At 45.9% G+C, this 14,442-nt stretch overlaps 1 protein-coding gene across 2 annotated transcripts in view; it reads right to left on the bottom strand.

Annotated features, from left to right (window-relative positions):
* Positions 1 to 14,442, bottom strand: part of LOC139560635 (cell adhesion molecule 3-like) — a 68,847-nt gene that overhangs the window by 12,415 nt on the left and 41,990 nt on the right. For both annotated transcript variants that reach the window (XM_071377590.1, XM_071377591.1), the window contains exons 3-7: positions 12,596 to 12,745; positions 10,525 to 10,677; positions 9,258 to 9,395; positions 4,692 to 4,862; positions 1,809 to 1,899 (exon numbers count right to left, since the gene is read on the bottom strand). In XM_071377590.1, coding sequence (XP_071233691.1) covers positions 1,809 to 1,899; positions 4,692 to 4,862; positions 9,258 to 9,395; positions 10,525 to 10,677; positions 12,596 to 12,745 — 703 coding nt within the window. The remainder of the gene's footprint in view (positions 1 to 1,808; positions 1,900 to 4,691; positions 4,863 to 9,257; positions 9,396 to 10,524; positions 10,678 to 12,595; positions 12,746 to 14,442) is intronic.

Raw genomic sequence — 14,442 nt, 5'->3', positions numbered from 1 at the left:
GTGTGTATGGTTATGTTTCATGTGTGTATATGGATCGAGTGCCAAGTGTGCAATAATGTACTAAGGCTCCAGCATGTAATGCTGTCATCTGGGCATAACTGAATGGACTGAGGTTTATAACTGACTACTAATAGGGAAATGGTATGCAAATTGCAAGCAGGGTCTGCTGATCAAATACAGTACCAGTCACAAGTTTGGACCCACCTACTCATTCAAGGGTTTTTCTTTATTTTGACTATTTTCTACATTGTAGAATAATAGTGAAGACATCAAAACTATGAAATAACACATATGGAATCATGTAGTAACCAAAAAAAGTGTTAAACAAATCAAAATATATTTGAGATTCTTCAAATATAAAATGCCTTGATGTAGATAGGAATGGACCGGAATGTTATGTAATGTAATGTTATGTAACGGAATGTTATGTAATGGAATGTAATGGAATGTGAGTCCTCCAGTAGAGGGGGAACATTCCATTTTATTTGATTAAAGCGTCTTGAAATAGCTCTTGTTCGTCAAGTCAAGACATTCTCGGAAACAAGCCGTATCGCTGTAATAAAACATTTTCTGATTGTATTATGCCGTTAAACGGGAAACTTAATCAGCGTCAGTTTGTCTGCGAGAAACGGTGGGTCAGATTTAGAGAAGCAAATGTGTTGCCATGGTGATTGTGTTCGATTGACAGCTGAGACCCAGCCTGTATCTGACTGGTCATTAGTCCTTCGGCCCAAGGAGCTGTGCATTCTCTCTCTCTCTCTCTCTCTCTCTCTCTCTCTCTCTCTCTCTCTCTCTCTCTCTCTCTCTCTCTCTCTCTCTCTCTCTCTCTCTCTCTCTCTCTCTCTCTCTCTCTCTCTCTCTCTCTCTCTCTCCAAGTCGAAGGGGATATATATTGGCATGGGGAACATACATTAACATTGCCAAAGCAAGTGAAATAAACAATCACAAATGTACAGTTAACATTAAACACTCTCTCTCCCTGCCCTCTATGCCGGCCTGTTAGACATTCTGATGTAGTGCGGCCTCTTAAGGATATGCATGTGCTGAGCCCTTCTCCCCTCTCTCTATCTGTTCCCCTGTCACTCACACGCCCGGCTGTCTATTCAGACAGACTACACGAAGTACTCTGGGTGCATCCGAAACGCCACCCTATCCCCTACACAGTGCACTACTTTTGACCAGGGCCATAGGGACTATATAGGAAATGGGTTGCCATTTGGGACGAATTCTGTGACTGGAGAGGCGGTGACAGGCTGACGCGTAACCTTAAAGGAGAGCAAAGAGACGAGGGATGGGGGAGGATGGGGGCGGAAAAGGTGCAGAGCAAGATAGAAGAGAATTATTGGTGAGGACGAGAAGGAAGAGGGGAAGACTCGACGCGGCTGTGACAGAAAAGGCACTGAGTTAGAGTGGAGTGAGTGTGAGTGACATGGTGAGAGAGAGAGATCAGTGATGGGGAGATAGAGGGAGACATCGCATGCATCCCAAATGGCACCCTATTCTCTACATCGTGCACTACTTCTGACCGGAGCCTTATGGGGAATAGGGTGCCATTTGGGAGCCATTTTGGGATGCAGCCAGAGTGGGACAGGGGGGAGACAGAGAATGGGAGAAAGGGGGGAGAAGGAGGACGAGAGGAGAGGAGAGGAGCCGATCAATAGACTGACTGGTCTAAGGCAGGTTCATCTATAATGCAGTACGGATGCTACAGTGTATGTTTGTGTATGTGTTGTTCATGAGACTGTGTGTAGGGATGTTTGCTTGCTTGTGTGTGTGTGTTAATGCGTGTGTGTGTGTGTGTGTCTTACTCAGGGTTTCCGTTGGCAATGCACTGCAGGTGGAACTTTCCTCCCTCTCTGGGTAGATCACTCTCAGGCTGGATAGTTACGTCTGGGGTGACTGGAAAAACAATAATACATCACCGTCATATATACTGGAGAAGATAGATACACACACACACACACACACAAACGGACAAACGCATACATACGTACATTGCACGTAAGTCATGTCATGTACATGGTACACGTCTGTTGAGTTATGTTTGTAATGTTTCAGTGACAATGTACGCACGCTCGCTCGTTCGCATGCTCGCACTCACACACACACAGACACACACAGACACACACACACACACACACACACACACACACACACACACACACACACACACACACACACACACACACACACACACACACACACACACACACACACACACACAATTATGAGCAATCAAACATAATTGCCTAACCCAGCTTCTACATCTGCATTGCTTGCTATGTGGGGTTTCAGGCTGGTTATCTATAAACCCCATTGTAACAAACTGCTGATGTTAGAATGGGCTTTATGAAATACATTGGATCGATTGACCTCGCTGTAGTATCAACAGTATGGTAAGCCTATATGTCCCCTGCAAGTCGCAGTACAGGTATGACCAGCAGTAGCAAAGGCATATGGGTAGGGTTGCCAAGGCATCAGCTACTCTTTCTGGAGTCCAGCAGACTTCACAACACATGAAGTGTGTGCCCTCAGGCCACCACTCTACTAGCACATATCTACAACACAAAATCCACGTGTACGTGTGTTTATGTTATCATGTATCATATGCACGATATACTCGAGCATCCTCCCCTTGCGAGGATAATGACACTTAGCCTTTTTACTAAAATGTTTTATGAGATTCTTGATGTCCCAACTCCTGGTGTGCATGGGGAAAGAACTCTGTTTCCATGTCAGACGACAGAGCTCGTTGGCTACGCACACCAGTGGTGGGTTTTGGCGTTAAAAAACAGAAGCGTTAGCCTCCTGAGTGGCGCGGCGGTCGAAGGCATTGCATCGCAGTGCTTGAGGCGTCACCACAACAACAAAAATAAAAGACCCGGGTTCAATCCCAGACTGTGTCACAACCGGCCATGACTGGGAGTCCCATAGGGCGGCGCACAATTGGCCCAGAGTCGTCAAGGTTAGGGGAGGGTTTGGCCGGGGGGGGGGGCTTTAATTGGCTCATCGCTCTCTAGCGACTCCTTGTTGCGGGCCGGGCGCCTGCAGGCTGACTTCGGTCATCGGTTGGGCAACATGTTGGTGCAGCTGGCTTCCCGGGTTAAGCGGGCGGGTGTGAAGAAGCGCAGTTTGTTGGGTCATGTTTTTCGGGGGGGGGCGTACGAGTCGACCGTCGCCTCTTCCCGAGCCCGTTGGGAAGTTGCAGTGATGAGACAAGACCGTAGTTGGATATAACGAAATTGGGGAGAAAAGGGGGTTAAAATACCAAACAACAACAAAAATGTCTAAACGGAAGCCATACGCAGAAAATGACGTCATACCTACGGTAAAATACGGCGGTGTATCTTTGATGTTATGGGGCCACTGGTCCAAGGGACCTTGCTAATCTAATGAGTCCTACCGTAACACCGGCGCATTTTTGGCTTCAAACCTCTTTTAAACATTGTGTGTTTGAGCTACATACATTATTCCGTGTGATTAACGGGGAGCTAGAGCAGTGGCTGTGAGACAAGGGCGGATCCCAAAGGAGCCCCGGGCTGTTTTTTTTGTTGCCAAAAACGTCTGTAGAGTCGAAATGGTTTGAGCAATAAACTATTAAACGCTATCTATGAAAAGCTGAGGCTCTTACAAGCTACACAGGAGTTGTTAGAAGGAAAGGAGTTCTTCTGCATAGATTATAGGAGATCCCAGGACATAGTGTCTATAATACCGTAATAAGCTCACATAGTTTTGTCACAAACTCCAAAACTCCACACAGTCGTCACTGACGAATTGGATATTCATTACCCAGTGAGCAAACAATCTCTGTACTTACAGCATTCATATAAATTCATTGTTATCAGGTTTCTGCTTCGGCTGACCTTATTTTTTTTGTTGCCATATAAATAAAACTCATGAATGTAACTGTTTGTGTTCTAGTTGTAGACCTGGTTGTACTGAAAAGAAAATGGTAAAACACTTGGTTGTGAGGCTAAATATAACGGCTGGACATGCATGTAAATGAAAGTCAGAGATATGAAAAGCCGATTTTCGCTGGGGTCTCGGGACTAGGGTTAAGGTCAACGGCATCGTGAACTTTACCAGGACATTTTAGCCAAACACCTGGTTCTCTCTGCCAGTAGGCTGACACTTGGCCGCAAGTGGATCTTCCAGCAAGATGACAACGCCAAGCACTAATCAAACTCCACAAAGAATTGGTTAATGGACCAGAAAATCTATTTTTTGCAATGGCCATCTCAGTCACCGGACTTGAACCCCAATAAAAACCTGTGGTTTGAATTGAAGAGGGCAGTCCATAAGCGCAGACAAAGGATATCATGGATCTGGAAAGATTCTGTATGGAGGAATGGTCAAAAACCCCTCCCAGTGTGTTCTTCAATCTCATATAACAGTTGAGAAAAAGTCTTTGTTTCATTATCCTCACAAGCAAAGGATGCAAGCGTGTTAAAAACAAGGGTGCCAATCATTTTGACCCCAATCTTTAAGAGATTTGTTTCTGTTATTTGTTCAACAAAATCTCTTTCTCCGAGTAATTGTATAGTTATAAAATAATATAATTTCCCAATTTCTTTTTCGCAAACTTTGTAGATCAGTATTTTGCTCATCTTTATCAAGGGTGCCAATAATTATGGACCTGAAAGTACATGTGGTTGCAGTGGCGGGCCTTGGCGAGTGGAGGCAGCACTTACACAGGACTCTAATGCGTTGCTCGCTCCCTTTGTCCCCAGGGGCCAGAGAAGGGTGGTCTACAGCACAGGCAATCAGAGCATTATCGTCGCTTCGGCCCACAGTCAGAGTCAGCTCACTGATCACCGTGTAGGTCGGCTCACCAGGGTTAGACTCCACCACATCAGGGCGACCTGGATGCACATACGTAGACGCACACAGATAGAGAGACGCACACACACACACACACACACACACACACACACACACACACACACACACACACACACACACACACACACACACACACACACACACACACACACACACACACACACACACACACCACACACATAGATGCACTCAAATGAGGGGAGACACACAGATAGAGAGACACACACACACGACGCAGACACAAACATATTGTCACCATGGGTACTCGTTTTTAACTGCCATTGCATGTAATGATGATGTACTACTTACTACCACTGTATGAAAAGCTCCGTGTCAAATGAGTTTACATTCAAGATACAGTAATATCCGTGGCTGACTGAGTAATATTTAAGTAATATGGAGGATATTTCTCTTTCTCTTTGTCTCATTCACCCACGCGCGCACACACACGCACACACACACACACACACACACACAGGGAACATTTAGAATCTGTGGATCCACCATAATGATACCGTACATTTAGATTATGCCTGCGTCCCAAATGGCACCCTATTCCCTATATACCACACTCCTTTTGACTAGAGCAACATCCAATTCAATGCAGACAAATTGATCCCATCAGCTGATCAATAGCCCTTACACTTACATACCGTAGTGTACAGGAACATTCATATTTAAAGCCTCTTCACAGCACTTAGCCAGCCATTCTTCTCAATTAAAGCCTCTTCAGATACACTCTTTCTGCGTCTCCCGACCATTTCATCATCCTTCGTCCTTTTCCTCCACTGACCCTTCCCTAATATCCTATTTTCTCTCTCCCCGTGTCCAAAATGCATCCCATATGGCACCCTATTCCCTATATAGTGCATTACTTTTGACCAGGGACCATCACCCTATTCCCTAGTCTATGGTCCTGGTCAAAAGTAGCGCACTATGAAGGAAATCGGATGCCATTTGGGATGCAGACATTTTCATTTTATCTCTTTCCTTCCTATTTCTCTCTCCCCTGTCCCTCTCTCTCTCCCTCTCTTCCTCTCTCCATCCCCTTTGAGCCTCTCTAACCTCTGTAAACCCGTCAAAGCAGCAGAAGTGAGTAGCGGTCTATGTGTTCATCTGTTCTAACCTAGCTACTTACAGCACAGCACTCTACGGTTCCATCTCAAAGGCCACTCTATAAGGTAGGGTCAAAAGTAGTGCACTACATAGGGAGAAGGGCGCTAATTGGAACACAGCCTCTGTATGAGAGGGTGTCATAGTAACACGTTGACCCGTGATGCTCATCTCCTCGGCCTCTCCTCGCTCCCTTTCCTCAGCTATAATGCTGACTGAAGAGCCCAGTGTGTGTGTGTGTGTGTGTGTGTGTGTGTGCGTGCGTGTGTGCGTGCTTGCGTGCGTGCTTGCGTGCGTGTACAGTGCCTTGCAAAAACTATTCATTCCCTTTGGCATTTGTCCTATTTTGTTGCATTACAACCTGTCATTTAAATAGATTTTTATTTGGATTTCATGTAATGGACATACACAAAATAGACCAAATTGGTGAAGTGAAATGAAAAAAATTACCTGTTTCAAAAATACATTTTGAAATAGAAAAGTGTATTCACCCCCTTTGCTATGAAGCCTCTAAATAAGATCTGGTACAAACAATTACCTTCAGAAGTCACATAATTAATTAAATAAAGTCCACCTGTGTGCAATCTAAGTGTCACATGATCTGTCACATGATCTCAGTATATACACACACCTGTTCTGAAAGGCCCCAGAGTCTGCAACACCACTAAGCAAGGGGCACCACCAAGCAAGCGGCACCATGAAGACCAAGGAGCTCTCCAAACAGGTCAGGGACAACATTGTGGAGAAGTACAGATCAGGGTTGGGTTATAAAAAAATATCCGAAACTTTGAACATCCCACAGAGCACCATTAAATCCATTATTAAAAAATTGAAAGAATAAGGCACCACAACAAACCTGCCAAGAGAGGGCCGCCAACCAAAACTCACGGACCAGGCAAGGAGGGCATTAATCAGAGAGACAACAAAGAGACAAAAGATAACCGACTTAAGTAGCTGCAAAGCTCCACAGCTCCACAGCAGAGATTGGAGTATCTGTCCATAGGACCACTGTAAGCCGTACACTCCACAGAGCTGGGCTTTACGGAAGAGTGGCCAGAAAAAAAAGCAAACATGTTTGGTGTTCGCCAAAAGGCATGTGGGAGACTCCCCAAACATATGGAAGAAGGTACTCTGGTCAGATGAGACTAAAATGTAGCAATTTGGACATCAAGGAAAATGCTATGTCTGGTGCAAACCCAACACCTCTCATCACCCCGAGAACACCATCCCTAAAGTGAAGCATGGTGGTGGCAGCATCATGCTGTGGGGATGTTTTTCATCGGCAGGGACTGAGAAACTGGTCAGAATTGAAGGAATGATGGATGCCGTTAAATACAGGGAAAGTCTTGAGGGAAATCTGTTTCAGTCTTCCAGAGATTTGAAACTGGGACGGAGGTTCACCTTCCAGCAGGACAATGACCCTAAGCACTGCTAAAGCAACACTTGAGTGGTTTAAGGGGAAACATTTAAATGTCTTGGAATGGCCTAGTCAAAGCCCAGACCTCAATCCAATTGAGAATATGTGGTATGACTTAAAAATTGCTGTACACAAGCAGAACCCATCCAACTTGAAGGAGCTGGAGCAGTTTTGCCTTGAAGAATGGGCAAAAATCTCAGTGGCTAGATGTGCCAAGCTTATAGAGACATACCACAAGAGACTTGCAGCTGTAATTGCTGCAAAAGGTGGCTCTACAAAGTATTGACTTTGGGGGGTGAATAGTTATGCACGCTCAAGTTTTCTGTTTTTTGTCTTATTTCTTGTTTATTTCACAATAAAAAATATTTTGCATCTTCAAAGTGGTAGGCATGTTGTGTAAATCAAATTATACAAACCCCCCAAAAATCTATTTTAATTCCAGGTTGTAAGGCAACAAAATAGAAAATATGCCAAGGGGGGTGAATACTTTCGCAAGCCACTGTATGTGTGGATGTGTGTGTGTGAGAGAGAAAGTGTGTGTCTGTGAGAGTGTGTGTTTTTGGTTTTACTATCTTTGTGGGGACCAGAAGCCAGAAGTCCCCACAAAACAAGGATCCTTCTGACAAGTTGGGACTTTTCCCCAGTCCCCACAAGGAAAAAGGCTATTTTAGCCTTAGGGGTTAGGTTTAGGGTTACAATTAGGGTTAGGAGTTAGGGTTGGGGTTACGGTTAGGGTTAAGTTTAGGGTTGGGGATTAAGGTTAGGGTTAGGTTAAGGGTTGGGGTTAAGGTTAGGTTTAGGGTTGGGGTTGGGGTTGGGATTAAGGTTAGAGTTAGGTTAAGGGTTGGGGTTAAGGTTAGGGTTAGGTTTAGGGTTGGGGATTAAGTTTAGGGTTAGGTTTAGGGTTGGGGATTAAGGTTAGGATTAGGTTAAGGGTTAGGGTTAAGGTAAATAGGATTTTGAATGGGAATTAATTGTTTGGTCCCCACAAGGATAGTAACACATACCATATGTCACATAGGGTTGAGCTCATATCGTCTCCAACATGACTGGGATGCTCCCCACTCACTATCTGCGGCTCTCTTCTCATGGTTTATCAGGAACCAAGGTCTCTCAATCTACCCTAATAGAACATCCTGCATGCATCCCAAAGGGCACCCTTTTAGTATAGGTTATAGGGCCGCTTTTGGTGTAGGCTATAGGGTTCCATTTGGGACGCAGACCCTCTCTCTCTCGTTTACAGCTTCCTCTGTGTTCTGCCTCATCCCCCCGTGTTGCGCTTTCAGCGCCTAGCTTTACCGTTTATCCCCTCTATCCTTTCAATCTTATTTACTTTTTATCTTTCTATCTCTCTCTCCCTCCCTCTCTCTCTCTGAATCCCATCTACACCCCCTCTCTCTCCCATCTTCCCTGTTCTCTCCCTTCCAACCACCCCCCCCCCTCTCCTTCCTGTCCCCACCTCCTCTCGCTCACTCTCTCGCTCTCTGTTTAATGTTTTGCTATGTTCTGCCTCATCACCTCCCCTCTAGTCTCTCTAGCTTGCACATGTTCCTATTATCCTCTCTCTCTTCTTCTTTCTTTAACCTCCATGTATTTTCTTCTTCTCTCGCTCATACATACACATTCTCTCCATCTCCCTTCCCTTCTCGCACACGTACATACACACCTTTCTCTTTCTTCTGTCTCTCATGATCTATCACACTCCCTTTTTTTTCTCCTTCTATCTCCCTCTCCCTTCTCTCTCCCTCCCATCCTCTCTCCCTTCCCTCCCTTCCCCTCCTCTCTCCCTCCCATCCTCTCTCCCTTCCCTCCCTTCCCCTCCTCTCTCCATCCCATCCTCTCTCCCTTCCCTCCCTTCCCGTCCTCTCTCCCTAACCACCTTTACCTGTGAGTTCCTCCTGGTCCCTGTACCAGTGTAGTTTGGCGGGTGGCTTGCTCCCGGAGCTGGTGCAGGTGAGGGTGACTTTGCCCCCTTCCTGCACAGCATCCTCATAGCCAGAGATCTGAGGCTTACCAGGGACACCTGACAGAGAGAGAGAGAGAGAGAGAGAGAGAGAGAGAGAGAGAGAGAGAGAGAGAGAGAGAGAGAGAGAGAGAGAGAGAGAGAGAGAGAGAGAGAGAGAGAGAGAGAGAGAGAGAGAGAGAGAGAGAGAGAGAGAGAGAGAGAGAGAGAGAGAGAGAGAGAGAGAGAGAGAGAGAGAGAGAGAGAGAGAGAGAGAGAGAGCGCACATTTAACACATAGACACACTTACAGACATGTTGTGCATCCCGAAAGGACACCTATTCCCTATATACTGTAGTGTACTATGGTCTCTGGTCAAAAGTAGTGCACTATATAGGGAATAGGGTGCCATTTGGACACTGCCACAGACTTATAGCAGACATGTATACAGTATACAGAACAGAGAGTGTAATACAGCTACACTCTACCGACACTCAGTGGTATAAAGTACTTAAGTAAAAACACTTTAAACTACTACTTAAGTCGTTTTGGAGTGTATCTGTACTTTACAATTTATATTTTTGACAACTTTTACTTTTACTTCACTACATTCCTAAAGAAAATAATATACTTTTTACTCCATACATTTTCCTTGATACCTAAAAGTACTCGTGACATTTTGAATGCTTAGCAGGACAGGTATATGGTCCAATTCACGCACTTATCAAGGGAACAGGTGGTCATCCCTACTGCCTCTGATCTGGCGGACTCACTAAACACAAATGCTTTGTTTGTAAATCATGTCCGAGAGTTGGAGTGTACCCCTGGCTCTCCATAAAAAAACAAGAAAATGGTTTGCTTAATATAGGGAATTTGAAATGATTTATGCTTTTACTTTCAATACTTAAGTATATTTGAGCAATTACATATACTTTTGATACTTGCGTATATTTAAAACCAAATCCTTTTAGACTTTTACTCAAGTAGTATTTTACTGGTTGACTTTCACTTTTACTTGAGTCATTTTCTATTAAGGTATCTTTACTTTTACTCAAGTATGACAAATGGGTACTTTTTCCACCACTGCCGACACTCAGTCTAAAAAATCTACATACAGTACTCCACTACTGTATCTAGCACACAGACTGCATGAATAAGTTAATGCATAATACAGAATTATGCATTAATACACACACACACACACACACACCTAGCACAGTGACGGTGGCACGGGCAGTGCGGACGGGCATGGTGAAGATGGAGCAGGTGTACTCCCCCTCGTCTGACAGCTGGATGTCTCCGATGGTGATGGACAGCTCTGTGCCTGTCGACCGGTGGAGCTGGATACGGTTATCTCTCAGAGCTGGGTGAGACAGAGGGATGGGAGGGAGAGGAAAAGTGGAGGGGGGGAGAGAGAGGTGGTGGCGAGGGGAGGAGGGGAGAGAGAAGGAGGGAGAGAGAGGGGGGAGAGGGGGAGATAGGGAAGAGAGAGATAGAAAATTAGGGAGACAGACAGACAGACAGACAGACAGACAGACAGACAGACAGACAGACAGACAGACAGACAGACAGACAGACAGACAGACAGACAGACAGACAGACGGACGGAGGGGGCAAAAAAAGAAGCAGAGATATAAACGCTTTGTCATCATCGCGGCAGCTGGCAGGGAGGGGCACACACACACACACACACACACACACACAGTGTTTAGTGTAGGTTATGGGTGGATGATGAAATGGTAGGAAACACACGTCCCATCTACGTGATATCTTTGACCTCTATATGTATTCTGATCTGACTCTGTCTGGGCTCTTGGGACACACACACAAACAAACTAAAATATAACCCCTATTCCCTACATAGTGCACTACTTTTGACCAGGGCCCGTTGTAACATGAAGGCAACAGAACACACATTCACACTCAGTCAGTCCTTGGGCCTGTTTATCTGTCCACAGACAGTCCTGATCTCTGTCTGTGGCTACTGGGGTCTAGTGCAGGACTGTCTCTATATACGTCTCTCTGTCTGTCTTTGTGTATCTGTGTTTGTACATGTGTGTCTCTGTCCTTTTCCGTCTGGATGACAACCCGCTTTCTCTTTCTGTCTGTGTGTGTCTGTCTGGCTCAGTCTGTCTGTCTGTCGCTCTCTATCTGTCTGCCTCCCTCTCTCTCTGTCTGCCCGACTCCTTTCCCGTCTGTCTGTCTTTTCTCTGTCTGTCTCTCCGTCTGTGTGTCTCTGCATAGCATACCTAACTCTGCCTGTGTCTGTGTCTCTGCCAAGGCTTTGTCTTCATGGTTTATCAGTAACCAAGGTCAGACCATTTGTCTTGATGTAGCTCCTGTGTGTGCCCCCCCCCCCCCCATCATCTACCTCTCTTCATATATCCTCCATTTACCCCTCCTTTCCAATATATTGTTAACTGGAGGAAGCTTTATGGGATGAATACGATTTGAGAGTAGCAGCATATTGTTATTCCAGAAACAAAACTATTTCTACTTAGAGAGTAATGTTATTGATCTAGATCTGAAAATAACATAGGCTAAAGGTACATGCTTGCACGCTCCCCCGGCAACAAACAATGCGGCAGGTAGCCTGGTGGTTAGAACGTTGGGCCATTACGGTTGCTGGATCGAATCCCCGAGCTGACAAGGTAAAAATCTGTCGTTCTGCCCCCTGAGCAAGGCAGTTAACCCGCTGTTCCCTGGGCGCCGAAGACGTTGATGTCACCTCTCTGATTCAGAGGAGTTGGGTTAAATGCGGAAGACACATTTCAGTTGAAGGCATTCAGTTGTACAACTGACTAGGTATCCCTCTTTCTCCAAGACATCAACATGTCAATACGCCATTAGGTTCACAGATAGTAGGGCAATAGATTACTACCAGATCTACCTTTAAGTACTAATTGAAATACTTCAAATACTTTGAGCACTTGGAGGGCCAGATAGGCAGGGTTTGCAGTTTTGGGATTATTCTATTGGTCCATTAAGCCATGCAAGCCGAGTGTGTATGTGTGTGTGCATGTGTGTATATGTGCACATGTGTGTGTGTGATGGGGCTAGACTGTGGTGTGAGAGTGCTGGGTCAGGATCTGGTTCTGAGGCCCTGGTTGAGAAAAGATACACTCAGAGGCTCCTAGCCAGACACACCAGTTATTTTTAGGCTCTTGATCTCTGTCTCCCTCTCTCTCTTTCTCTCACGTCTTCTCTTTCACACACATACACAAACATCTCTCTCTCTCTCGCTCAAACACAAACACACACCCTTCCTTCCTCTCTCTCACCTCTCTTCTCTCCAAAGTACAGAGTCTGCTGGGCCGTGTTGGACCACTGCAGGGAGGAGTTGTCGCTCTCTGCCACCCGGCAGGTCAGGGTCACCGTGCCGCCCACCGACACCGTCTCGTCCTGGGTCACCGGCTGCATGGGGTCATCGTCTAGGCAACACGGAGAAGAGAGGGGGAAAAGGAGGTCAGATGGAGATGGTCATTTCAGGTACTGTCTGTAAGAGCTCTGGACAGGTGTGTCCCCCAAATGGCACCCTATTCCCTATATATAGGGCCCTGGTCAAAAGTAGTGCAATATATGGGGTGGCAGGTAGCCTAGTAGGTTAGAGTGTTGGGCCAGCAACCAAAAGGTTGCTAGATCAAATCCCCCCGAGCTGACGAGGTAAAAATCTGTCGTTCTGCCCCCTGAGCAAGGCAGTTAACCCACTGTTCCTAGGCTGTCATTGTAAAAAAGAAGTTGTTCCAAACTGACTTGCCTATTTAAATAAAGGTTAATGTTCTGACTGGTTATAGACTCATCAGTCTGTTATAGATACTCCCATGGCTGTTTTCCCTCTCTAACAGTCCAGGCTCTGTCTGCATCCAAAATGGAGCACTATTCACTGCACTATATAGGGAATAGGGTGCCATTTGGTTCGGGATGCAGCCAATGAAGGAGAGGCATATTGAGAAGCACAATATGCTGTGTGTGTGTGTGTGTGTGTGTGTGTGTGTGTGTGTGTGTGTGGGGGGGGGGGGGGGGGTGAGAGAGAGAGAGAGAGAGAGAGAGGCAGACGGAAGGAGGGAGGGAAAGAGAGAGAGAGATAAATGAGAGAGCGAGAGAGAGATAAAAATGAGAGAGAGGGAGAGAGAGAGAGAGAGAGAGAGAGGCAGACGGAAGGAGGGAGGGAGAGAGAGAGATAAATGAGAGAGAGAGAGCGAGTGACAGAGAGTGAGAGAGAGATAAAAATGAGAGAGGGAGAGACAGAGAGAGGCAGACGGAAGGAGGGAGGGAAAAAGAGAGAGAGAGATAAATGAGAGAGAGAGAGCGAGGGAGAGAGAGTGACAGAGAGAGAGAGATAAAAATGAGAGAGAGGGAGAGAGAGGGAGGAGAGAGAGAGAGAGAGAGAGAGAGAGAGAGAGAGAGAGAGAGAGAGAGAGAGAGAGAGAGAGAGAGAGAGAGAGAGAGAGGCAGACGGAAGGAGGGAGGGAAAAAGAGAGAGAGAGATAAATGAGAGAGAGAGAGCGAGGGAGAGAGAGTGACAGAGAGAGAGAGATAAAAATGAGAGAGAGGGAGAGAGAGGGAGGGAAAAAGAGAGAGAGAGATAAATGAGAGAGAGAGAGCGAGGGAGAGAGAGTGACAGAGAGAGAGAGATAAAAATGAGAGAGAGGGAGAGAGAGAGAGAGAGAGAGAGAGAGAGAGAGAGAGAGAGAGAGAGAGAGAGAGAGAGAGAGGCAGACGGAAGGAGGGAGGGAAAGAGAGAGAGAGAGAGAGAGAGAGAGAGAGAGAGAGAGAGAGAGAGAGAGAGAGAGAGAGAGGGAGAGAGAGAGAGAGAGAAATGAGAGAGAGGGAGAGAGAGAGAGAGCGAGATAGATAAAAATGAGAGAGAGAGAGAGAGCGAGAGAGAGAGAGAAATAAAAAGGTCAAAGTGGCAATGGAGAGATGCTCCACAGTGTTAATGTTACTGTGTGACCCCACAGTGTTTAAGCGGTGTCATTTTTAGGCATGCATATGTATTTCAGGGTTGAACAAACTCAAATGAGACAAATATTATGGAAATGAGGGTCAGGATGTGAGAATGAATGTGACTAGCAATAATTATGGGGTTCGGCACTGAATTGTGATAGTAAAAACCCTAACTGAACTT

Source organism: Salvelinus alpinus, chromosome 30, assembly GCF_045679555.1.
Source record: "Salvelinus alpinus chromosome 30, SLU_Salpinus.1, whole genome shotgun sequence".
In the NCBI taxonomy this organism is placed as follows: domain Eukaryota; kingdom Metazoa; phylum Chordata; class Actinopteri; order Salmoniformes; family Salmonidae; genus Salvelinus; species Salvelinus alpinus.
The sequence above is the reverse complement of the archived record's forward strand: the minus strand, read 5'-3'. Positions and strand labels throughout refer to the sequence as shown.